Here is a 26,677-nt window from a genome sequence, read left to right on the forward strand (position 1 = left end):
TATGCAAACATTACAGAAATGCCTCCCCCTCGCTGGCCAACCATGACCATACGTCGCAGAGACGATTCTTACTAGCAATTTGATGTATGTTCTTTTAGAACTCCCCCCACAAAAAAAATGTTGTTCCAGCAGCAGAAGCGTAACTAACCTTTACTCAATACTTGCTCATGTCAGGCAACGTGTCAGATGCTGTATGTACGTTATCCATTTCACAACAACCCTGTGAAGCAGAGATTTCTCTCCTTACTTAAGACTGGGAGAATTTTATACGCACTAGCACCAATCATTTATTTTTGTAAAAACCAGGTGCTGTTACACCTACTGCACTGCAACTTGCTTCTTTCAGTATTAATATATCGGCCACATCATTCCTAATGATGTTCCTAATTGAACATCTGCAGAAGGTTCAATTATATGAAGTCATTTCATAATTAAGCAATCCCTAAAGGATTTTTTTTTGTTACAAACAATGCTACCATGAACAATTTTTATATAGATATCTTTGTGTATCTGTGTATTTCCATAGGATAAACTTCTAGAAGTAGAAACAGTGGGTTGATATACACATATCAAATCACGATAGAGTACACCTTAAACTAATGCAATGTTATACGTCAATCGCATCACAATAGAACTAGGAAAAAAGTATAGTCAAAACTCCAATCCAGCTTAAAAAAAAAGAAAGAAAAACAGTAGGTCCAATGGGGCATGTAAATGAACATTTTTTAATACTTTCTGTACAATCCAGATAATAGAAGATGAACTATATTTGAGTGTCTCTTCTGTGTGCTGAAGGTCTTCTTAAATCTAAATCCAAATACCAAGTGAGGATTGGGACATCTGTTTCTCAGGGCTGGTTTTAGATTCTTGGTTCTGCCACTAAATAGTCATGAAACCAGGAGCCACAAAGAAGGTCTATCATTAAACGTCTAAGGTGTTAATTCCTTCCCATGTGAAATAGCAACACAGTAAAATCTATTTTCTGAAGCCCTCTTTTCTCTACCATTCCCCGATTTGATCCATCCCTTAGCTCTCTGCATTTGTTTTCCTACTTACGAGAAAAGACTTGATTCTTTCAGCCTCCCAGGATCAATTCGATAATGCATCCATTAGTTAATTCCTTTCAAATTCATAAGTGCTAAGCGGGTCTCTTATTACTGGTAGGGCAAGCAGATCTTTGCTGGATATAACTTTATAATTGCTTCAACTTCTAAAATAGTTACTGGGTCTTTAAGAAAACAAGATAATTATTGAAGCCAAGAGGCCACTGTGTCTCAGCATTCTGGTCTATGAACATGATGAGTAGCAGGAGGTGTTTGGGAAGGCTGATACGGTATCACATCTCTCTAGGGAATCTCGCCTTCCTGGAATGAGTATTTCCAACTGTCCATTCCCTAACAAAGAAGAGATTGTGCGGAGCATGAATGACCTCACAGAACACACAGCACATTTCAGATGAGAAACTTACCCAATCTCTGTCTGTGGTGTGTGGGACAAAGACTGAGATAATAAGGTCTTACATTTTCCCCATGTTCCATAGTCATTATCCCACTTGGGCCTCTCAACATCCCTGATGCAATAGCCAGAGAAGGGGTAGTTATTCCCATTGTTAAAATGCAGATGGAGAAATTCAGAGAAGTGTGCTGACTTGCCTCCGGTCACACAGCAGGGAGTGGCAGAGCCCAGCACAGAGTCTGGGGCCCATCCTTGCTCAAGGGCAGTGGGCCCCGGCACCTACTCTCCAGTCGCTTTCTGCTTACTCTTTCTGATGGCTGGACTCCTCTTCAGTGTCTTCCCCAGTCCAGACTTATCCAGTGGAGGAGGTACAACACCTTGGTCTTTTAAGAAGCATGTACAGGCTGCCGCGTGGAATTGCTCTGAATTTGGGATCCGACCGACGGTGAGTTTCACCTTCTAAAACACCAGAAAGAAGAACATTAAATGACTAAAGATTATCCTTAGGACTGCTCATTTTCCGTCTCAGTCTGTCCTCATTCACACCCTTTGAAGCTGGTTTTGAAGAAAATCTGGGCCAGAGGAAGCCAGGATGATTTATATATTTGGGTGGAAGATGGATTTTTATTCTCTCGCATCCACTGGCCTGAGCCTTTAGGGCAGACCCCAGAGAATACCAGTGATGCCCAGTCAGTCCCGTTTATACCAAGAATTAAAAAGCCCCTTGACATTGGAGACTCCACACAAGACCTCCAGACAGGATCAGCCCCTGACAAACTTAGGCGGGAACTGAAGCTGGAAGGGCTGCTCCTGCAGTTGAGCATCTCCTCCCCTTTCACACACACACCCCCTCCCCCTCCTTTTAAAGTCTCACATTCTCTCCACCCCACCCCTCCTACACCATGCACACCCCAAATTCCCATTTCTCTCAACTCAATTTCATTCTCAAGGAAGGAAAGTAAATCTGCTTGGTTCAGCTGCTCTAAAACATCAAGGGCCCTTGACTGCCCCTCTTATGGTTCCATATCTCCCCTCTTCCAGTATTCTTCTTCCTTCCAGGGACCAGCTATTAGAATTTTTTTTTTTTAAAAAAGGACTGGATATCCGCTTTCACATAAAGAAATAGGTCAGGAATGGTAGAGGTGGACAAGCAGGGGAATTTTGTGATCTTCTAATAATCATGCTGGTGAACACCCCCTATTTCTCAGTGGCACTCTGAATGTGTTATCCAGGAGAAAGGGGGCAGGCAGAATGAGCCCAGGAGAATGGCTGTCAGCCCCTCCCAGGCCAGTGCCTGAACAATCTAGAACCTAGTATGGCAGTCTGGATAAACTGCAATCAGCGACTCCCAGGTGGAGCTCCTGGATCCGCTCCCCGGCAAAAACCCTCTTCTTGTCTTCAGTGCTGACGCCTGGATCTTTGGATCAGAGTATTGTTTGATAACTTTCAGAGGATTATATTGAACACTTGGTTCCAGCGTGGGTCTTTGGCAGAGGAAATCCATTACAGTTACTAGCTTGTTGGGTGGGACTCCTGAAGGCCACCTCTTTTCTACCACACAAACTCCTATCCTAGTCTTCAAAACCAAGCCAAGCATCTCCTTCTCTGAGACACCTTTCTGGCCTCCGTCAGATGGATTTACTTCATCCTTCCTGCACAATCCCACGGCTGGCTGTTCATGTCTCAAGGCACACACTATACTTGTACATAACATACCCATTTTCCACGCTCAGCTGTAAGCTCCTTAAGCTCAAGGTGAGGCCATTTTTGTAGCTCTGGGACCTAATACAGTCCCCAGCACACCACAGATGTTCAACAAATGGTGAGTGAGTGAGTGAATGGATGCATGAGTTCTTTTCTAACACTATGGATGTATCTTGGACAATGCACTCATTCTTACCAAGTTTCCTTATTTAGACAGAGGGGGACTGTACAGTTTGTCTAATCAACAAGGTTATTGTGTGATGCAGAAGAGATAAACTCTCAGGACTGGAAGAAGTTTGATAGATTATGCAGCACAGTGGTTTCCAGAAATTTTAAGCCAAGGAACTGTTTCCTTGAGATGAGATAATAGGAAATTCCAACATTAAAAAAAAAAAAAAAGATAAGCATACACTGCTCCCTCTCTCTCACTGAAGCCCCAAACTCCATCCCTCTCCTCTCTCTCCTCTCCTCTCTTCCTGTCCCCGTCTTAGGGGTCCAAGAAGGGCCAACCATCTCACTTTAAAGAGAAGAAATTGAAACTCACTTGTCAGACAAGGAAGTGATTTTCCCAAGGTCATGTGGCTCATCCAGAAATAAAAACAGACCAGGAAAGGAATGAACATGAAGATCGTACTGACAGGGCTAAGCCTTTTTAAAACATGCGTGCTCAGGAGACAGTCACATGTTCTGTATAACTCTTACAATCACTCTGTGAGGAAGGTATGGCCGATTTCTGAGATGAGGAAACGGAGGCTTAAAAAGCTAAACCTGTTTGGCATTCCCCAGGCAACAGCAAGAGAAGCAAAAGTAATAGTAACTATGCTGAGCACCTAATACGTGCCAGTCACTGTTGTACACACGTTACATACATTATCTCATTTAATTCTCCGACAACTACTATTATCCTCATCCCCAGTTTAACAGAAGAGAAAATTGACGCCCAACTTGGTTAAAGGAGGTGAGATGTGACCCCTGAGCCTGTCTGAGTCCAGTGAAAACTCTTTTTGCCACTTGTCGCCACATCTGTGGTCCCAACCCCTGCTCTTCAGCCTCCTAACCCAGTGCTCCCTCAAATACTACTTTATATTTAAGAATTTTAAAAGGGTCCTAAAATAAGATTCTTGTCATTTATATGTATTGTATGAAGTGTGATTTACACTTATTATTCTCTTATTTACATGTGGTGGCTGAGGATTGAAAAGCCTCATTTGTCTTCAGAGCACTGTTCAGACACCAGCCAAGACCCCGATCTGGTTCCTTCTGGCACTGCCTCGCTCCGGCCAGGGCCAGCCAGCAGGACTCACCTCCCTCTGGGTAGACCGGCTGAGAAACAAGGAGAACTCCTCCAGGCTATGGGGCTTCAGGTCATTCACGGCCAAAAGGTGATCTCCATGAAAAAACAAGCATCCCAGGCGCGGGGGTCCGTTCCACTGAGACACGCTGCAAAGGGGGTGACAGCACCCAACACAAGTGTGAGCCTGTGCTTGCACAGATGGGGGCACACGTGGGCTCCTCACCCAGTCTGCTCTGCTGCTACTATCACCAGTTTTATTAGCTACGTGGCACCACCTCCGAAGTTGACGGACTCTTTTCTCTATTTGCAACATTCTTTCTTCTATCATTCCTCTTGGAGCCCGACCCTGCCTCCAAAGTCCAGCTCCAATCATACTGTCTCTACAAAGCCCTCCCTTTAGTTAATCTCCCCCGCCTCTGGGCTTCTATTCCACTGTGTGCGCACCTCACTTATTGTATATTTAAATAAAATACATTTGACATTTACTTGTTCATGTAGCTGTATCTTTCACCAGACTATGAGACCCCAGAGGTATGGTCCCACTGTAAAAAAAAAATTGTTTTTATAATGTAATTCCAAGTAAACAGAAGGTGCTCACTAAGTATTTATTGAAAGTGAGCACTTAATGATTATACAATGAGTATCTAATGAGCAAATAAATGAGTTGAGAGATGAGCAGGCTTGGGCACAGAGGTGTCCACAGTTTCAGTCAAGTATTTATTGAGGCTTAAGTTGGTGGGAAATTTGGGAAAATGCAAGCTTGTGATTCGTGCCCTCTTACAAACTTCTAAGACAATTGATGTGTAACGCTGACTTCACATGAACAAACTTTCTTCTCTTATAAAACCGTACTCTTCCATCAAAATGAATTAGAGTCTTTAAAAGGATAGAGAATCAAATAAACACGTGATCATTCTCAGGAAATTCTCCACCACGCGGTCTTTTGTGTCTGAATCCCTAACCAGCAGGTTTTTGGCTGGTGTCTGGAAGTCTTTGATCTTGGTACGCTTTTTTCTTTTAGACCTTAGGATCTTGTCGACCTTACTAATTTCATTCATTCATCAAAGAGTCAGTGCTCATTGACTGGGAATGAGTTCCTTGGACCACATGTATTTCCGACCACTTTTCCTCACCTCCAAAAAATCAGAAATTCACTGCTTTCTGGACGTTTGAATCCTCCCATATCTACCCACCTCCCAGCTGACTCTCTTACCCAACAAGATCTTATTTCTGCCTCAGCTGAAGACAATTTATGACAACAGTTAACACAACAGTTCGAGTTCTCTAGTCAGTTTTGCCATATACAGTGCTTCAAGAGACAACTATTGTCTTCATATCATCCAACCCCATTTATAATCAGTAACTCTCAAATCTCCCACCTACCATATCCGTCCTGCAGCTTCTCTGACAGCAAGATAGTTTACGATGTCATGAGGAGAAAGGAACACGTTCAGTTCCTCCACTTGGCTTTCATCAGGGATGTTACTACAAGATAAGACGTTTGTAAAAGTCAGGCAACTGTCTCTGGCTCTGAGCTGTACTTTCTGAGTGGACTTTGGCCTCCGACATCTAAGATAGTATTTTCCAGTTAAAGAGTGTCCAAAACATTTGGAGAAGAATATGAATTTGCCACTTATTAATGCCCTCCCCCCAACCTTCTTGGGATATGGTAATGATGGTAGACAACAGAAAAGGAGTTAAAAAAATGGACTAAATTAATTACATGTCACATCAGTTTGCACATTTCTCCACGGAAGAAGACACTGAAAAGAGTTAAAATTGAAAATAATCTCATCAAATGTTCTTGGTATCATTTAAAACTGAAATGTTTCCTCTCCTAGGTCTGTAACCAAACCTGCATGTCAATAATTTTACTAGTAAAAGCTAGGCGACATGCTACCCAGATCAGTGTGATCCAAGGTTCCATGACCTGAAAGAAGAGCTAACAGAGAATTTTTTTGTTTAAGTATTGGAAAATGCCACCCACAGCCCAGGGGACTGCTTTGTTTCCAGCTCTGTTATTCACTGTCCTTGGCCACCACATCAGGGAGAAGGGTCAGATTCTTGGCTGACTTGGAGACTTTTAGGAACTGCTTCAAAATTTGAATTCTGAGTACAAAAGGGATCCTGCCTTGCTCTAAGGGCCTGTAAAGTTTTAGAAATCAGAACTTTACTTGATTAGTACAGACAATTGCACAACAGTTAGTGAGGCCGACCCCTTCTGGTCATTTGTGGTCTGTGCTTCCATATTGGCAGGTGAGAGACAGGAGCCGGCTCCGGAGTCTTGTTCTTGCTGGTGAAGCTGCCCATTCTGGATCTCTGCAAGGGTCTGGGATTCCTCTTTGCTATCAGCGGACTCATGGGATGTCTCTTCGAAAAAACTAGAGGTTAAGAAGTTAACACAAATCCTTTTTTAGCATGTCTATTTCCAACTTTCCAAGGTGTGTGAATCAGATTTAAGTAGCTAACGGCCACATGAAAACTAACAAGGTCTTGAAGGATGGCCAGCCGTCAGGATCACAGCCCCGGTTAGAATCCAATCCAATAAACACTCCTTCTAAAAATGGATACGGAGTCAAAAATAGCCCTTTACATTGGGAGGGTTTGGAGACAGAAGGGAGAGTGTGAGAGACATAAATGCAAACTAGAAAAGAACTCCCCCAGGAGACAGAAATGACCTGAGAATGCCACTCATGGTTTTCTGTGGTTAGAAAAACCATTCTCACTTTTTCTTGTTTGGAGATGACTGGCTAATGCTTTGAACTTGGCCCGTGGTCATGCTTTTGTATTTTGATATCAACTATTGAAATGAACTGCCAGCAATTGTTCTTACAACAGTACATTAACTAAGATTAAATTTTAAAGTATGGCACTTTTACTTACCAGGATTTCATTGACATGTAAAGATGCTCGACTCCCTGGGAGATTTGGTCTGAATCTCCAGGTTCAATGGATTCATCAGAATTACTGGAAGCAATATTATTCAACTACAGACAAGAGAAATAGACGTAAGGATGCAAGCCTACATAAGGATGCAAGCCAGGTATGTTTTACCCCCTACATGATGGCTCTGGGCCCTGAAACAGTGAGAACATTTACCATTGGATGAATGGTGGTGCTCATTCTGGGAGACTGAACCAGCAAAGCTCTGGTCGACTCAAAGTCTCTTTTCTTCTCCCAGACTCCCCATGCTCCGGATACAAGTATTCTACTGGACTAAACTGCTCTTTATTTTTTTTGTTTCATCACTAGGCATTTAATGACATGAACTCTTTTCCCCCACCAGCTACTGGAGAATCACATCACCTGTCAAAGGCTCGGACACAGTGGAGAACTGGCCTCAGGCTACTCTGCTCACAGGCAACCAAGTTGCCTCAAGGGGCTGTAAAGGTCTTAGAAAATGCTGTCCTCTGGGGGCACTCAACCAGCCGGGCAGAACTAAGACATCTGGGGCAACGGTTTCTCAAAACCCCTAAAGGCTTTCAGTTGTCTCCCTAACAAATTCATCATTAACCATAATTGGAACACTTCACTCCCGTCAAGCCAGTCTTCCCACTCCTGCCCCTACAAGTGGGGCTCTTCTTGTGCCCATTTTCATGCTGGCTTCTTTACCTGGGGAGCCTCTTTTCTTTTCTGTCTAGTGAAGTTGCGTTCAGGACTCACCCGAAGTGCTGTAGCCCCATCTGACCACCTCGGCCACTGCCACCTTCTCTCTTCTCTGAACTTCTGCCACCCAGTTTTTTGCTTAATTTTTGTAATGGTCTTTTAGCTTAGTTTTATCTGCTGCACTAAACTTTGCATCCCATAAAGCACCTAGTGCTCATGTACAGCCTGCCTGCTTGTCTGGACCATCATGAAAGACTATTTGACATCACTGTGTCCCAGAGAACCCCAGCATGAAAATATTTGTGGCGAAAGAAGGGTCCTGTGGTCAAATGAGCTTGGGAAATGCTGCTTGTTGCATCCTGCTTGGCTACTTACAATGTGCCACTGAACCCTGAAGGTTCTGAGAATTCTGCACTTCAGAAGCTGGGGTAACTTACTTTGATCTGCTGTTTCCAGAACTTGTTTGAGCCCAGAGGCATCTTTTATATGAACGTATGTCACCATCTTGCCAAAAACCCCCAGTTTGGGAGATGCTGCACCCTTCCCCCCCAGTTTTGTCTTCCTACCTCCCATTTCCAATCTCTTCTCTATCGTCTCCCTCAAATATAGCTCCTGGGCGAAAAGCACTAGAAGATAATCTGGTCTGGCCACTTCCCAACTGACAAGCCATCACTGCCCCTTGTGCTACTTGCAGAATGAAGTCAACTTGGCATTCAAGAACCATCATGGTCTGGCTCTTTTTTGCGGTATTTCCCACAATATGCCACTCACTCATGCTAGGTTAGAGCTCAACTAAACTATTCATCATATATGTATCAAATGCTGTTTTGAATCTCGAAGATTTCTCCGACTCCAGGAGAGAGAAAGTCTGCCCTTTGTCTACGCTTCCAGAGCTTTGACCATGCCTCTGGTGGAGCAGCATCACGTGGTAACAGCTGAGACTGTGAGCTCTGAGTGCAGGTGTGACATCAGGTCCTTTCTGGCAGCCACCACGCCTAAGACAGCACACTGCCAGCACACAGAAGGCACTCACTAGGGGCTTCCAATTGATCAACAAACTGATTGGCACACACCACGCAATGTATCACCCAAGGATATTATTGTTTCCACTCATTGTTTCTGCCCAGAATGCAGACTGACTCCCCAAGGCAATCCCCCGAGTCCAAATTTTATCTATCATGTAAGGCCAAATGTCATCTCCATGGAACCTTCCCTGGCCTTCTGTCTGGAAGTCAGCTCCCCAATACCTACCATCCTGCTAGCACTCCAGGCATTTCACTAGCATCTCTTTTCAGTGTGCAGCCCTTTCTGCCTTGTATCATGGTGGGTTCCTATGAAAGTGTCAGCACTGTGAGCATATCCCCTGTGTCTGATTCACCTCTGGGTTCCACTGAACCCAGCCTAGTGCCTTAGGAACAGTGCCTGCCAGGGGCTCAGTAAATATTTGTAGGAGGAACAAATAAATGATGAATGGATGGAAGAGGTTACCTCTAAAAGGATAGTACGAGGACTAATATAATGGCTGTCTTCTTCTGTATCTTGGGTGGTCTCTGACAAGAAGTCATGTGGTAGATGAGCTTTTCCGAGTCCTGGAAAGCTTTGTTCTCTTAAATGCTGAAGAAAGAGATGAAGAGAGAATTAATGCTTTTTCTTTTTCTTTGCAAGAGACAGAATGAAATCACATGTTTTCTGAAAAAGGCATAATAGATTAATCGGGTTAAGAACATCAGAGGATCTTCCAAGGTTACATCCAGAAGCACGCACAAATTGAACTTGACTCTTGAGTCTAGGTCACCACTAATGCTGTAAAAACATAAGCCCATCTTTCAGACTCTTCTTGACTGTTGGGACCTGTAACAAACCGTTCTCTCTAGTGGGTGGTATTCTAAGTCACTAAGCTCCAACAGAAGCTCCACCTTCATCTTTTCCTAGTAATGCCATCTGAGAAAGTAATTCACCCAGAGTCAAGACACTGCCCCTTTTCCCTTTCTGCTCACTATTCCTCTTTTGTGTTCGGCTCATATACTTCTACTGTTACCCCAGCAATGCAGTTCTGTAGTGTTGATCATGTGACAGTATGAATTATAGGCTTCAAGGTGATCTAGGTTCAACCAATGACCGCTTCCTGCCCCAACAGATACAAGACACTCCACAAAGTAGCTGCTTTGCATGGCAGGAAAAATTGTTATAAGTACAATTTAGTTCTTCCAAGAACAATGTTTTAGAACAAGGGGGTTTGAAAAAAACCCTGAATGTTCTCTAGGAAGTCATTGAAAGAAAGTGATTTAAAAAAAATAAATGTATTTAAGTTGTGTCCATTTTTCTAGCCCCAAGTTCATGGAGCCATTCCTGCTGAGTTGGGGATGAAGAAGGGTTCCCACTTAATTTTAACAACAACAACATCTCCCAACAAGGCAGGTGGTACTCTTAACTGGAGCTGATTGAAAAAGCACTGGCTTGATTGGAACACCTAGTATGAAAAGGCAAAATGACTAATAACATTATTTTTAGGGACACGGAGTATTGGAGTGAAAAGCAAGAAGCATTTACTGAAAAGTTATCCTTCTCAACCTCATTTCTTACCGCCTTTCCTACAAACACCAACCGAAGTGTTTGTCCCGGTGAATTTGACATGCTACCAAAAGCTTTTAAAATGGTTGGAGAGCTTCCAATGAGATAAAACAGGACGCTATACCCTATTAAGATGTGCTTGGTACCCACGGAAAAGGGAAAGGCAATGGTTACATCTCTAAGGAACAAAATAGTATCCATGGCAGAAGGAAAAAAATTAAAAAACACTCAGCTTGTTTGTTAATAATATCCAAAGTTGGGAAGATTGCAAATCCAAGAGAGCTGGGAGTACAATTACAAATCACTTTCAAGGGGCAGATGTACTATGTTTCTTTCCTCAAATGGACTTCATTAGAAATGAAGTTGAAGTCTTACACACACACACACACACACACACACACACACACACACACATGTACAAGGAGAAGTAAGATTGATCTGGGTAAATAAAGGAAATTAATGAGAACTCTGATTTTGCCTCAGGAGTACAGATGGTATGGCAGAAAATCAAGTGGTGTTTGTGGCATTTTTTTAGAGGTAATTTGTGCCCCGCGTGGAAAGAAAGGAAAAGGCTGCCAGCCAGTTTTTTGTTTAGCTGGGGTGTCCTCTGCCCGGCATACTCGACACACCCACTGAGGAGCAGTCAGAGGAAGGCAGGGCAGGCGGTGAGGCTCATCGTCGTGGGGGAAACAGACTAACTACAGGGTAAACAGTAAGGCTAAGAATCACTCTTAGGGTGGATGAGGCTTTGAGGAAGGCATCAAATACATTGATTTCTGAAGCATCAGCTGGTTCCCAGGCATGGCGTCCTGAGGAAGAGAGGGTTAGTAAGTCTGATTACCATGTTTGGAAGACTGTTTCTTGGTGTGGTGGGGTTGACAGCCTCCAGTGTCCTGGAAGGACTAAGAAGAGGGTTCGGGTCTGAAGAGGGCCTTTTACCACCCAACGAGAGCTTCTCCTGCTTATGAAAAAAAGAATATTGGAATCAGGGCATGATTGATCCCTTGTCTGGAATGAAGCAACAGCTTCATCACTGGGCACTCTGCTGCTAGTCTCTGACCACCAACATTTATACTGCCGGCCAGCATTCTCCTGCTCAGACAACTGATGACCTTGTCTCTCTCCTGTTCCCAAATCCTTAAGGACTCCCAGCCTGGCCTTCAGAGATGCCCTGAGTTTTCCTCAACCTAACTTTTCAACCCTGTGTCCCTCTGCACCCAACTCCTTGGCTCTAATCATTTGAGTCTCCTTGTAGACACTTGCTTTCCCCTTCTCCTTGGCCTCTGCTTTTGTCATCAGCATAGAATAACCTGGAAAATACGTCAAAACGGTACCTAGAGACCAAAGGTTCACTAATAAATTCTGTCCTAAGAAAGAACTTCTGTAAATTAGCAAAGGTTCTTATGAAGTAAATAAACAACTTAAAAATAACTAGCACTTACAATATCAAAGAAACATGATAATGAAAATACAAGACAGATGAAAAGTATTTTTATAGAAACCACTTTGGATTTATTCAAATGGTAGCTGTTATGAACCTTGAATAACAATGATGGAATTTATTATTGTTTCAGCTACAATTAAAAAATGCCGCAGTTAAGTCTCACTCCTACCCCAGTAATGAAAATCTGAAGTGTCTGTATTTTTTTAGCTCTCTTGTAAAACACGGAAGTATTCTTTTCTATTGTTAACCATAAAAATAACTAGGATGTACATTTTCTCACTTATTTTTTTTTCCTTGTATTAATGCCAGTTGCTAAGGAGGGAGAGAAAAAAAAGCTTGCATTATTTCCTTGGGAAAGAAGGCTGCATTCAGGTGCCCTGTTATTTTATTAGTGATGGAGAGTCACCTCTGTATTCCAGGGTGTTGCTTTCATATCCAGGCAAAATGATGACAAGAAGGAGACCCAGTCTTTAATCTTCTCCCTGTTGATAGGAATGAGCTTTCAGCTGGCATGTAGCAACAATAGCGCCTGCGATCCTTTTGAACCAGAGAGGGATTCTTTTATTAAGACTGGAACGGGCAGTGAAAGCAGTGGCACAGAAACAGGGCTTTTTCCCCTAAGCAGCTTAAACGCCCCCTGGCTCCTCACCACCTCCAGCTCACGCACTAGAATTAACCCTCCTGCCACCTCTGCGAGGAAAGCTCAGAGAAACGGAAAATCACAGTAGTAATCACAGGGTTGGGAGCTTTTGGCTTTGACACGGATTTCCTTTGTGTTCTTAAGCAAGTCCTTTAACCTGTCAGCGCCATTTTGTCCAGGTGCGCCTCCCTTGAGGGGATGCCTGTGTTTATGAAGGATGTGACTGAATGATTTTATATAGATCTCATCTTCTTTTCTATGGACTCTCACTACAACTGAAAAGAAAGCTTTTCGCCTTAGGGTTGATCTGCAGCAGATCAAGTTTCTTCAGACTTTGGCTTGAGCCTTTGCTGCCTCCTCCACACAGCTCCCTGCCCTGACTTTATCCTCTCTGTCAAGCAGATAATCATCTATGCAGGATCCATTAGGCACCTTGGCTAGCACTGGGAGCCCCTCTTAAAAACTGCAGACTCCTTCAGCAATGAGCATAGCCCCTCCCTAATATATGTAGCCTGTGCAGATGTTCATGTATTGGGTCTGTTTCCATAAAATGCATCTGGGGTGATGGTGACTGTTATGGGTTGACTTGTGTCCCCTTCTAAATTCATATGTTGAATTTCCAACCCTCAGTACGTCAGAATGTGACCTTATTTGGAAGTCAGATTGGGTTGCTGCAGATGTCATTAGTTAGCATGAGGTCATACCGGAGTAGGGCATCCTAGTCCCACATGACTGGTGTCCTTGTAAAAAGGAGAAATTTGGACGCGGAGACATGCACGGAGGGAGAACGCCATGTAAAGACCGGAGTTAATGCTGCCACAAGCCAAGGAACTACCAGACGTTAGGAGAGAAGCCTGGAACAGCTCTTCTCTGGTCCCTTCAGCGAACTACGGTCTGTGACACCTGACTTCAGACTCCCAGCCGCTAGGACAGCGAGATAATAAACTCCGGTTGTTCCAAGCCACCCACTTTGGGGTACATTGTTATGGCAGCCCTAGAAGATGAACATTGTGACCTTTCAAGCTTCTTTAAAAAAAATAATGAAGACTGCCCAGATGGTGTTTGAGGTTGTGGCCAGGGGTTTCTAGTCAAAGCATGTTTATTGTTTATTTGTTTGTTTTATTCTGCACACAGGGACATCCTCTGTTATCTCACCACTTACCTGCTGTAGCTAATGAGGACATATTCCCTGTTAGGGGTTCTGATGGACATCACTTCATCAGGGTGGCATTTAAACATCTTCTGTACAAATTGCATTTTTTCCTGGCTACTTATGCCAACTTCTACCCTGGAATTTCTTGTAGATAGAGATAGAAAGTATGAAACAAATGCAAATATACAATTAGGAAGAAAACTGACTGGTTTTTATTAAGATGCAAACTGAATAAAAACTTCAGATCTGTTTGATCTCTACTTTGAAAATTGTCCAATAGTTTTAGAAACTAAATTTAGATCTGATTTATCACTGATTGTAAATACTTTGTTCAACCTGAAACTTAGTTCAAAAAATTCCTGTATCAGTTGGATTCTTGGTTCCACAAATTAACATGTTTTCTAATTTTTTTCTAATTTGCATATAATGTGTTAGTATTTCCTGTTATAAACACTTTCTTGATTGCACACGCACCGATCAATTTCAATGGAGCCTCGGTGATGATGGTCTTTGTAATAGGAAAGATTAAAGCCCTTTTCCCCATTCTTTGACAGAATGAAAATCCGCTTTTTCCAAGAGGCCTGAAAAATGAAAATATTTTGCATCCCAGTTAAATCTCTGAGGAAGAGAAAGGATTTTAAAAAAATGCTCCTGAGGCTGGTGGGAGGCCTGTTAAATCTTCATGAATACTCACCGCAGAGAAGAAAAGCCGAGGAGGTGGTGATTTAATAAAGTAATCTTGTTTGCAGACTTCATTTTCATAAGAAAATGTAAATTGCTTGCCTAATGAAAGAAAGTGATAGGACTCAGTTTGTTCCCTGTAAATCTCTGAGAAGAACTGCTTCGATTGGGAAACTCTGCTTACTTCTGGAAAGGTCTTCAAATGATTCAGTATGGAAAAGAGCATCCATTTATAGGCCAGGAGAACAAAACACCCAAGAACCACGTGTGTGATTCTTATTCATCCACAGCCGGGACGTTCATTCAGATGACACTTAGAAGTTCTTTAATTCAGGGCACACCTGTCTGGCTCTCTGTCTCTGGAGTATGCCACTGGCTCTCCAGATGTGAGCAAAAATTGGTCTCCATTCTTGCTGAAGCACCAGGAGCAAGATAATTCTGCCTTAGCCCTTGGCTTAGCAAACAAAAACAAAGCCACCTGCTATGGAAGATAAGGTGGCAAAGTGGTTAAATAAGAGTTTTCCAAGATATTAACTGCTTCTCTGTAAGTACTGAAATGCATAGGCAGTTTTTAAATTCTTTTCTACATTTTTGAAAATGTCTGTAGAAACAAGTAATGCTTTCATTATTTAGAAAAACCACAATGTTGTTATAATAACACTTATTTAAAAAAAAAGAAAAAGAGATAGGTTTTGCTTTTCCATCCAGGCTGCAGTTCCATCCAGGCTGCAGTTCTGGAGGAGCCCTGGTTTTGTAAAAGACAGCCTTCACTAAAGAATAATTAGCGCTTCTTTATTAAGTGAAAACAGAATCAAGATTAGGAAGTAGAGCTGATGAAGCCAGTATGCTCCTAACTAGTAATTCTCAGACAGCCGCCCTCCGTCCTCACCTTCCCGCCCTCTCCTCCTTCCGAGCAACTCTGCCTGCTCCCCTACAGCCCCACCCTGGAAAAAAAAAAAAAAAAAAAGAGGAGAAGAAAACCAGAAGGAAACAATATAGCAAAAACTTTTAGCTCCTTTATTTAATAGTTGTGTGGCTTTGGACAAACTCACAGATTAATTTATTGAACAAATATTTATAGAACACCTTGAATCATTAAATCTCCCTCCTTTTCCTCATTTGTAAAATTGGAGGTATAAAACAAAGAAAAACAAAGAGCATCGTAGCCACTGTAGTCGCTGACTGACAGTCTACCCTGAGAGGAATTCAGGATGAAAAACAGGATGAGGAGAAAAGGCAGCCTCTCCAGCAAGTGGTGTTGGGAAAGTTAGACAGCCGCATGTAAATCAAATGAAGTTAGAACACTCCCTCACACCATACACAAAAATAAACTCAAAATGGCTTAAAGACTTAAACATAAGACACAATAAACTTCCTAGAAGAAAACATAGGCAAACAATTCTCTGACATAAATCTCAGTAATGTTCTGTTAGGGCAGTCTACTCAGGCAATAAAAATAAAAGCAAAAATAAGCAAATGGGACCAAATTAAACTTATAAGCTTTTGCACAGCAAAGGAAACTATAAACAAACCAAAAGACAACCTACGGAATAGGAGAAAATATTTGCAAATGATGCAACTGACAAGGGCTTAATTTCCAGAATATATAAACAGCTCATACAACTTAATAACAAAAAACCAAACAATCCAATCCAAGAATGGGCAGAAAACCTAAACAAACATCTCTCCAGCGAAGACATACAAATGGCCAACAGAGATATAAAAAAATGCTCAATATCACTAATTAGAGAAATGCAAATCAAAACCACAAATACCTCATTGTAATTTTGTGTGAGGTCATTGTAGTTTTGACCTCACACCAGTTAGAGTGGCCATCATTAAAAAGTCCACAAATGATAAATGCTGGAGAGGGTGTGGAGAAAAGGGAACCCTCCTACACTGTTGGTGGGAATGTAGTTTGGTGCAGCCATTATGGAAAACCGTATGGAGAGTCCTTAAAAAACCAAAAATAGACTTACCCTATGATCCAGCAGTCTCACTCCTGGGCATATATCTGGAGGAAACTAATTTGAAAAGATATATACAACCCAATGTTCACAGCAGCACTATTTACAATAGCTAGGACACGGAAGCAACCTATATGTCCATTGACAGATGATAAAGAAGTTGTGGTGCATACACACACACACACACAAACACACACACACAGTGGAATACTATTCATACATAAAAAAGAATAAAATAATGTCATTTGCAGTAACAAGGATGGGCCTGGAGACTGCCATACTAAGTGAAGTAAGCCAGAAAGAGAAAGAAAAATACCATATAATATTGCTTATATGTGGAATCTGAAAAAAAGATACAAGTGAACTTATTTACAAAACAGAAACAGACTCAGACATAGAAAATAAATTCGTGGTTACCAGCAGGATAGGGATAAATTGGGAGTTTGAGATTCACAGACACTAACTTCTATACATAAAATAGATAAACAAGTTCCTACTGTATAGCACAGGACACTATATTCAATATCTTGTAGTAACCTACAATGGAAAAGAATATGAAAAAATATATATATGTATGTGCCTGTATGACTGAACTACTATGCTGTACACCAGAAATTGACACAACAATGTAAACTGACTATGCTTCAATTAAAAAAAAGAAAAAGAAAAAGATGAGGCTGGAGATGAGTCCTGCAGGACCTGGAGATAGGAGCTCATGGCAGAGTTTAGATTTTATTTTAAAAGGAATGGACAACACTGCCCATGGATTAGACTTGCCAAAAAAAACCACTGAAACGGTCTTATCAACCCTCTAGGTCTGATTTATAGGAAATACAGAAAACAGAGAAACACGTTAAACACCATGCCAGGGACATGATCAGCAAAATCCAGTCACTGGGGGAATTTATAGGACAACTTTTCAGTATTTTTAGCCTAGTATATATAATTTTGCCCCTGAACATCTCCACCAGGATTTCCCATAAATGTCTTTCTCTCATCGTTTTCTCTCAGATGTCCTGTATCACTTGGTAACACCAACATCTATCTAGTCTCCCCACACATGTATACTCATCAACACTCTTGAATACTTGAGGGGATCCCCCCACCAAGTCCCCGGGGTTCTTTCTCTGTGCAGCTCTTTCCTCTGTCCTCTGAGCTCCTGCTGCCTTGATCTCCCTGAACTCTCAGCTCTGTTTCCTCAGCTCAGGGGTCCACCTGTTTCCACCTCGGTTCCTCTTTCCTCTACTGTGGACTGGAAACTCAGTCAAGGAAATTGTAGGGCCCACTTTGTTTCCTATCTCTTAGGGATCCACGACTTTTATTGTTTATGACTAATGTCTTGAAAACCACTATTTTATATATTTTATATTTTTTGTTCATTTCAGACAGGAGAGTAAATCCAGTTCCTGTGATTTCATCTTTGCCTGAAGTGCTAAATTGGTCAGATTTGGCGTTTACTCTCAGGGCTAGGTCGAGGTTGGATTTGAAGCTATCAAGACTGACATTAGAGAGTCAATCTAGATAGCTACTGAAGCAGTATAGTGAAAAGCATATAAGGGTCTTGAATGAACATATTGAAATGTGTGACGGTCTTGAAGGCAATGGTGATAAGAACAGAGAGATGGGGTGGATCCAGGAAGTATTTGGGAAGTAGAATGGTCATGACTTAATGATTGACTGGACATGAGGGTGATGGAAGGGTGAAAGTTAAGATGACCAGAGAAAAGCTAGAGAGAGAACCACTAGAAAAAATTAGAGGAAACAGTGTCCAGTCCTTCACCGGGCCAGAAAAGGTACTTGTTTCCTCCCATCAGACTGGCAAATATTATAATTTATGGAGCATTGGGTAGAGTACTGAGGAAGTTCTTGCCTCAGTAATGAGGAATAATTAGCTCTGGGCTGAGGACTGCTCCAGATCCAACCCAGACTTCCAGATCAAATCTTAAAAGGATCAACTTGTTTTCAAGAAACTTAACTGCATTCCAGAAAAAAAGCTCAAGATTTACAGAAATACAAAAATATTTCTCAACAAGGTAAAATTTGCAAGATCTGGCAACCAATCAAGGGTTACCAGGCATGCAAAGAGGCAGGAAAGCATGACCCATAAGGTGGATAATCATTGCTCCATCAAAACAGGCCTAGAGTTGACACAGATGTTAGAATTAGCAGAGAAGTTCATTAAAACAGTTATTATTAACAGTATTTTAAGCATTCAAGAAGTTAGAGACATAGAAGATATAAAAAAAATCCAAAGTAAACTTCAAGAGATGAAAGCTATAATATCTCAGAAAAAAAAAATACACTGAATGGGATCAACGGGATTGTCAAAACAAATGCAGAGTGGAAAAAGCAACCCAAAACATAAAAAGAGCCTTAGTGCATTATGGGACAACTTCACGTGACCTAATTTACAGTCATTGGGAGTCCCTGAAGTGGGGGAGGGAGACAGAAAAAATATTTGAGGAAATAATGCTGAAAATTTTACAGATTTAAAGAAAACTACAGTAGAAATCCAAGCAGCTCAGGAACCCCAAACAAAAATATATGAAAAAGATTATAACAAAGCACATCATAGTCAAATTGCTCAAAATCAGTGATAAAGAAAAACCTTAAAAACCATCGGAGGGAAAAAAAGACATAATGCATGCAGAAGGAAAAATAAAGATGATGTTAGAGTAAGTAAAAGAATGTATGACTATATAAAAATTTGTTACAAATGTTCACAGCAGCTTTGTGTGTAATGGCCAAAGACTGGAAGCAACCCAGATGTTCATCAGCAGGTGAATGGGCTCACACATTGTGAAATATCTATCCAATGGAACACTACTCAGGAATAAAAAGGAACTCTGGAAATATGTAACAACGTGGATGAATCGCCAAAGAGTTGTGCTGAATCAAAGAAGCAGAAGGGAGTTCATACAGTACGATTCCACTGTGTACACCTCTAGTAAATATGAACACACTCAGAGTGACAGGAAGCAGAGCGACAGGGAGTGGGGCTGGGCGCCAGAGGGAAGGATGATAAAACCGGAACGAGAAGACTTTAGGGAGTAACGCATGTGATTACTGTCTTGACTGTGGTGATGGTTTCTTAAGCACATATGCACAAAACTTATTAAATTGTTTACTTTCAGTATGTGCAGTTTATTGTATGTTAATTACACCACACTAAAGATATCTTTTTAATATATGAGCAATTCAAAAAGCAAATCTGATGACACTGCTCCTGTGCTCAAAGTGCTTCAAGGGTTGCCGGTAATATGGGGTCAAGTTCTAGCACAACATAGCACCGCAGTTCTGCAGCCTTGTCCTCCCCACCCCAACTCCACCCATCCTACTTCACAGCCACATCCTCCTCTAATCCATCCTGCCTCTAACCCACTTCATGGCTTTCAGTCACGCCATCCTTTTCTGCTGAGATGTGTTCTCTTTTCCAATCTCTTTTAAAATCCTACACATCCTTTAAGGGTCCAGCTCAAATGCCTTCTCCATAAAACCTCTCTGGATTCCCACAAATCTGTGTATTCTTTTTTTCTTCAGACCCTACAGCATTTTTCACTTATTTCATGATTCTTATCGTAGCCTGATTGCTTACTTATTTTAACTTCCCAATATGGCTACTCGAATGTGTCTATCTTAATTTCCTAATGATATTATAAGTTCATTGAGAGGGATGTCTCTTACTAACCTGTATATTCTCTGCAAAATGACGCAGAGTGACTTACTAATGATAGGTGCTTTGAATAAATATTCAAAATATTTATTTTTGAATTGAATTGGATCGCTTGATTTCTAAGTTATTTCATCCTAAACTTGGTGCTTCTGACCAGTCACCTACAGTGAGGAATGTGAACATGAAGTTAGGACATCTGTATGATACCCCTTGACCTATCCCCACAACAAACCCTGATAACAATTTAGGTCATTTAACCAAGTGAGAATTTCATATAAAATTAAGGAAGTATTCTCCAGTCCTTTCCCATCTATAGTTTGCTGTTAGTACCATCTCCAAGCAACAAATGGAACATTTGGTCCATGAAAATCAGAAAATGCCAAATTTCTAGATAAGTGAGCTCTTACAAAATAATTCATTGAATCTAATAGCCTCTGCTACGTTCGCCACACCAAGAATCATTGTCCCAGAATGCCACCCATTATCCTTACTAAAACCATCTTATGTGTCCTGGTTCGTTTGATGGGAATTGATCATTATTTTCAATAGAAAGTTTTTTCCTTTCTTAAAGTATGCCCCCTGGCTGGTGGGGGAGGGTATAGCTCAAGTGGTAGAGCACATGCTTAGCATGCACAAGGTTCTTAGGTTCAATCCCCAGTACCTCCTCTAAAGGTAAACAAGTCTAATTACCTCCCATCTTCCAAAATTAAAAAAAAAATACAATAATAAATAAATTTTTTAAAAAAGTATGCTCCCTGGGTACCTGGACTCTTCTGAGGTTTGGCTTCCATTAAGGCTGTCTGTTCTCACCTGTCAAAAAGAAGGGCGAAGCATTAGTCCTCAGACAACAGGATGCTTCACTGATTAGCCACTCAGTTACCAAGGATCAGGATGGTGCTCCCAAATGTTGGCGAGGTGGGTTATCAGCTCCCCCCTTCCCATCTGCCCCTGAGGCTGATAGTAGCCATGGTAACGAGGACCTATCCAAGCAGCCTGTGCTCACCAAGTGGCAGTTCCAAGGAGGTGTTGCCAGGATGACTGAAGGAGCCATCTTCCCTGGCCTTTCTCTGCTCCTGCTTCATAAGTGGTTCTGACAAGAGAGCCCTCGGGGACAGCAACACCAAGGAGGAGAGACAAGAACAGGGCAGAGGGCAGGATGCTACCCACCAGCTGCAGCTGAGAAAGCATTTCTGGCCAAAAGGAGGCCCAAGATAAGCCCTTCTCCATGCCAGGAACTCACTTTCTCCAGAGGGAACCCTGAGTGCCAGGGCCAGGGCATATCTCTGTTCTTAAGTTGCCTCAGCCACTTGAGTGACCTGTTTCCAAGGCTACCCAACCCTGGGGGGGGGGGCTGAGGCTGAAACTGACACAATGAAACTGACTCTAGAGGTGGAGCCCTTTCCTGGACAGATCTGCTGGCGATCCCATGACCGACACAGGGGCCCTGCAAGAAGAGGAATCCCACGGGATAGAAGGCCACAGGGTCGATGATATCTTTGAAACAAAAATGTGTTGGTGGCTAGTTTTTACCTTGAATTAGTAACACTCTCAAAATAGGAGGAAGCAGTGAACGGAGCAGTCCCAGGGCAGTCCCAGTAAATGGGAGGAGGCAAAGGGCCCTCCACCATCCAATTGGCATGAGGTCATGCCTTCTGTCTCCTGAGTTCTCCCTTTCTCCAGTATAAAGTCATTCATTCCTCCTAAGGTATGAATGACTCACAGCCATTCTTTATAAATATAGATATAGTATCTATGTATAGACATAGATATGTAGTATACGGAGATGAAAGTCTTAAGGTTAAGACCACCTTGGTGAAAGCACTGGGCCACTGAGGCCAAAATCCCCTGTTCCCAGGAAGAGGGAAGAGCATTTCTGCACAAGGATGAGGAATGTATCCTATTTAAAATTTTGCCCCCACCCCCTGCAAAAAAAAAAAAGGATGTTTAAAAAAAATTTACCCCTGAGGTTTTGCTTCAAATCCATGAGGTTCTTTCTAATTTCAGGGATTTCATTGCCTGAAGCAGAACTGGGGGCCAGTGGTTTTCAGCCCCCTGCCTTACTCTTCATCTATGCACGTGGGACTTGGCCATCTTTCCCAAAGGGCATTTAGCCTAGTGAGCTATGGAGTTCAAAGATCAGATCAAAGACTGTGCAGGACAGACTAGCTGAGGGTAATATATTTTAAAGCAGTGTGTTTCCTGCAAGCTCTTTGTTAAAAAGCCAAAAATCAATTTTCTTGATAAAATAATTATCTGTTAAGATTTTACACTTTGTAAAATGTGTTTGGTTACATGATTTGTAACCAAATTTGGTGTCTCAGGGCTGTCCCCCGTGAGAAAACTCCATTTGAGAGAGGAAGAGGAGACTTGGGCTGGGCCCCACAGGGTCCCCCACATCGCCCCACACAACAATGACACCCACGCTCCCTGTGCACTGTGGATGGCTAAGAGAACTTTGGAAGACATTTCCGGCTTCCCAATGTCTGGGAAAGGCCCCAAAATTCTGTTTAGGAAACACTCTTCCCACTTTTTTTTATGTTTTTGCTTTTTTTTTTTTTTTAACCCATTGTAAAATGAGATGACAGGTGAGGCAGTAGGATGTGGTGGTTTAGAGGGTTAACTCTGGAATCTGGGTTTCATGTTCACCCTCATCAGTTATGAGATGTCATCTTGGGTACATTATAACACCTCTTACACCCCTCTTTCTTCATCTGTAAAATGGAAGTGATAATATCACCATCCTCATGGGACTGCTGTCAGCATCACTTGAAATAACTTGGCAAAGAGCATTCAGTATCTTCTAGGCTCAGTAAGTGCTACTTTGTGAGGTGGTTTCCAGCTCAGATAGTCTACGATTCTCTGGTTATTTAATAATGACTAGCATGTATTGAATTCTTAATACATTCCAAGCACTTCTAAGCAAAATTTGTATAATAGATTTCATATACATATATATATATAGTGGATTATAGCTATATATAATGGATTTCATATAATATATAAATATTTCATATTATCTATATTAATTTCATACTATATATATGAAATCCAGTGTATGTATACATATATATGAGATCTAGTGTATAAGTTTTGTTTATATAATAGAAGCAATATTATATTATATATTATAAATATGAAATCTGGTGAGATTTAACACAGCAATGAGATACAACAATACTCTAAGGTTTACACTGTTTTTCAATGATACAATATCCGTTTTACAGATGAGGGAACTGTAACCAGAGAGAGTAAGCAATTTGCCTTTGATCACATAAATAAAAAGCAGAGCTAGAATCCTAACTTGAGAGCTGGCGTCTGAACTACTTTGCCCCTCCTTTTATTCACGAGAAGAAAAGAATTAAATCTTTTCATAGTTTGGCTTTCCTTTCTCGTCAGTGCCCCCAAACGAAAAGCCTTTTAGGTTTAGCTCTTCGATCTTATTCGGGGAGACTCTACACCACTCTCCTGGCCTAACCTGTTATTGGGATGAGATCTGTTACGTGTGATTCCAAGAGGTCCTAGTTCCCTCTGTGCAGCCCAAGAAGATGATGAAGAAAGAGCCCATAACAGCAAGTCTTCTCAATTAAGCATCCAGATCACCGCAGCCTTGATAACCCAAACCAATCACATCGAACAGTACTTACCGGAAGCCAAGGAGTCGCAGGTTGAGTTCTCAGCAAACTGTCCTGTCCCTGGGTCTCCTGGACTTACTCTGCTCACTCCGAGCTCTGAGGATTTAAACACAAGCTTTGTTTGAAATGTGAACCAACGGGAAATTCCCAAATTTCTATCTTCGGGCAGATTTTATCCTTGCCCCGAGCTGAAGGAAGCTGGTGACCCAAGGGAAGTCCGGGGCTCTCATTCTGCGTGTGGTTTGGCACAGAACCGCCCCTGGCACTACAGTTGTGTAACAACAAAATGAAAGCAAACAAATAAAAAAACTTCCTGAAAGACTTTGAACCATTTCATAATGACTCTTATTAAATACAGTCTTGACCTCCTGCAATGATGGCCGTTGAAGTAATTCCTTTGCTTCCCGCTCATCCATATCCTCCCAAGGTCCTCCTGGAAGATAAGAAGGATTCCTTTGTGCCAGATGAGGAAACAAAAGACTGGCTCCTCCGACACACTTGTACATGCCCAGGGTCTCCAGGAAGATGTATTTATTTATCCGTGATGGAGTGGTCACTGCCAGGGCAGCACTGGGCAGGCTCTGGTGCAATCCTGCACAGCCACCAGCAATCCTTCAAAACCAGCAGACTGCCGTGAATGGTCATTCTCAGAGGGCCTTCGGTATATTTTCACTTATACTGAATTGTTTTTAGGGGAAAGAGCGAGTGGCAAATGGATTTTATCTTCTTATGAAATCACCTTTAGAAGTAAAAGTACATAATTTTAATCTGTCTTCACTAGTGGAGGTGGACTTGAGTCAGCTCTGCTAGGTTCTTCACAGAGTGGCTTAGGCTGGTAAATTCTCTGAGTCTGCTTCCTCATCTGAAAAATGCAGTGGATTATGCTGACCTCACAGGATCTTTTCAAAGATGAAGTAAGATTTCACCATCACAAGCATGTAGCCCAGTGTTGGCTCCACGGTAAGCATTCAACAAAGCATTCAGCAAAGGTTATTTCTCTGTTTTCCCCTTTTGTACCCTATGGAGGATACAGGTATTACTGGTTCTTTTGTTCAGCAAACCTTGCTGGACTTCAGATATGTGGAAATAATCAATTTTTTGTTCACTTCCTGCTCAGGACAGGTTTTGCTTGATTTAGAAGAAATAATTTCTCGGAATGTATTTCTTTTTCTGTTTCTTCAGGTCAGCGTTTGACTTCTCTGGAAATGGTTTTTAGTACCTTTATATGTGGTCTTTAATTAGACATTACTAGTTACTCCTCTAAGTAGTTCATAAAAAGTGTGTGCTGATCTCTACTTACTTGCGAACTGTAAAGCCATAGACAGCCTGTTGTCATAATCCAGAGACCTAATCAAAACGGGGAAGAGACAAGATTACTTTCAGACTGTGTTCCTTTGGACAGGATATCTATAAACCAGTTAAACAGAAAATGGATTTCCCACCCATCCATCCATCCGTCCATCCATCCACCTATGGGTCTGTTCGCCCATCCATCCACCCAGCCCACCCTGTTCTAGGCTTTTTTGATCATAAGGTTCTAATGGTGTTACAAAGCTCTTTGAAGAAGCAGCCTAATACACCTTAGGGGTGCCTAGAAGAGTTAATTTGTCCTGTAGATGCCACCTGGAAAATAAAAAATTGGCAAGCAGGCATGAAATACTAAACGTGTAAAAAGTAAACAGACCTATGAAATGCAAGCATAGTTTCCTTTACTGTCTCCGGTGACCTGTAAACAGGCTAATGGTGAAACGCCTGTTGCAGAAAAGCAATCACCTGTTCATTTAAAATATCAAGTGAGTTATTCCATGACTTTGCCGATTGCTCTTCTCTGTCATGAAAGGGCCCCTTAGCTCTGCTGCCGCTTAACCAAAACACAACTGAACAGTTTATATTACATGACCTTATGTTTGTCGGGAACTTTTCTTTTACATATAATATCTCATTTAATCCCAACAATTGTGCGGGATAAGTATCATGATTCCTCAATTTTAAGAGGAGGAAATTGAAATTTGGAGAGAAAAAAATGACTTGCTCAAAGTCAGAGACCTAGTAAGTGAGCTCCAGAAATCAAACTCTGGTCTGTCTTGGCTATTAAGCCTACACATGACTTTTTGTACCGTATACTGTGTTGGATCCAAGGCTGGGATCCGTTGGCCTGGGCTCTTGGCCTGCCCTGCCACCAACTGTGTGACACTGCATAGGTTTCCAGCTCTCTGGGCCTCATAACCCCATTGCTGTCCCTTTGTCAAAGAGCTGTAAGTACCCATTCAGTCCTGATTATGACCATGCCCTTGAAGCAAAGCCAACGACTTAGCATGCAGGCTGTCTCACTGCATGACGCATTCTTGTTCTCCATGTGGACAGTGAATATGCCTTTGCTGATGTCCCCAGTGAAGGGGTGACATCAGCCACATCACTTCAGGTCATCCTTGCTGTACCTCTTCTTTGGAACAAGGAATCCGACAGAAGTAAGGAGAAAGCTGTACACAGATAAAAAATAATAACAAGGGTGACTTCTGGACTGTGTTAAAATGATAACAGACTAAAATCTATTTTCTATCACCTATTTGGTGGTGGTCTGAATCATCTTAAATTTGTAAAGGGAATAGGACTGGTAATATAAAGTATTTTATATCATTCTGGTCTATGATTGGATTTGAAAACTGTTACACAGTTTGGATTGCTTTGGGCTGCAAGTAAAAGAAAAAAAGCACTCAACAATAGCAGCTTATAATTTGCTTGTCATACTTCGTGTGTGATGTCTGAAGTAAAGCAGTTCCAGAGTTGGTCTGACAATTCATTGATGTCAGAACATTGAGTTCATGTCTCTGATTTTCTTGGTCTTTTCCAGATGGCC

General features: G+C 41.8%; 1 protein-coding gene across 7 annotated transcripts; it reads right to left on the minus strand.

Moving 5' to 3' along the window:
- Positions 1-1,490: 1,490 nt before the first annotated feature.
- On the minus strand, positions 1,491-24,034 carry PLEKHS1 (pleckstrin homology domain containing S1). 7 transcript variants are annotated; one of them, XM_006183496.3, is made up of 13 exons: positions 23,833-24,034; positions 20,952-20,998; positions 14,562-14,650; positions 14,342-14,448; positions 13,877-14,011; positions 12,481-12,556; positions 11,472-11,588; positions 9,548-9,673; positions 7,337-7,440; positions 6,628-6,834; positions 5,837-5,938; positions 4,464-4,599; positions 1,491-1,914 (listed from the first exon to the last, which is right to left on the minus strand). In XM_006183496.3, exons 2-13 carry the CDS (start codon positions 20,977-20,979, stop codon positions 1,735-1,737), a joined length of 1,407 nt encoding a protein of 468 aa, XP_006183558.2. In that variant the 5' UTR covers positions 20,980-20,998; positions 23,833-24,034; the 3' UTR covers positions 1,491-1,734. The 7 variants fall into 7 exon arrangements, with proteins under 7 accessions (XP_006183558.2, XP_032346768.1, XP_032346767.1 ...); XM_032490877.1 differs by having other exon boundaries at positions 11,472-11,591; XM_032490876.1 differs by lacking the exons at positions 20,952-20,998; positions 23,833-24,034 and having other exon boundaries at positions 6,670-6,834; positions 14,562-14,970.
- Between the last annotated feature and the right edge of the window lie 2,643 nt (positions 24,035-26,677).

Source organism: Camelus ferus, chromosome 11, assembly GCF_009834535.1.
Source record: "Camelus ferus isolate YT-003-E chromosome 11, BCGSAC_Cfer_1.0, whole genome shotgun sequence".
Taxonomy (NCBI): domain Eukaryota; kingdom Metazoa; phylum Chordata; class Mammalia; order Artiodactyla; family Camelidae; genus Camelus; species Camelus ferus.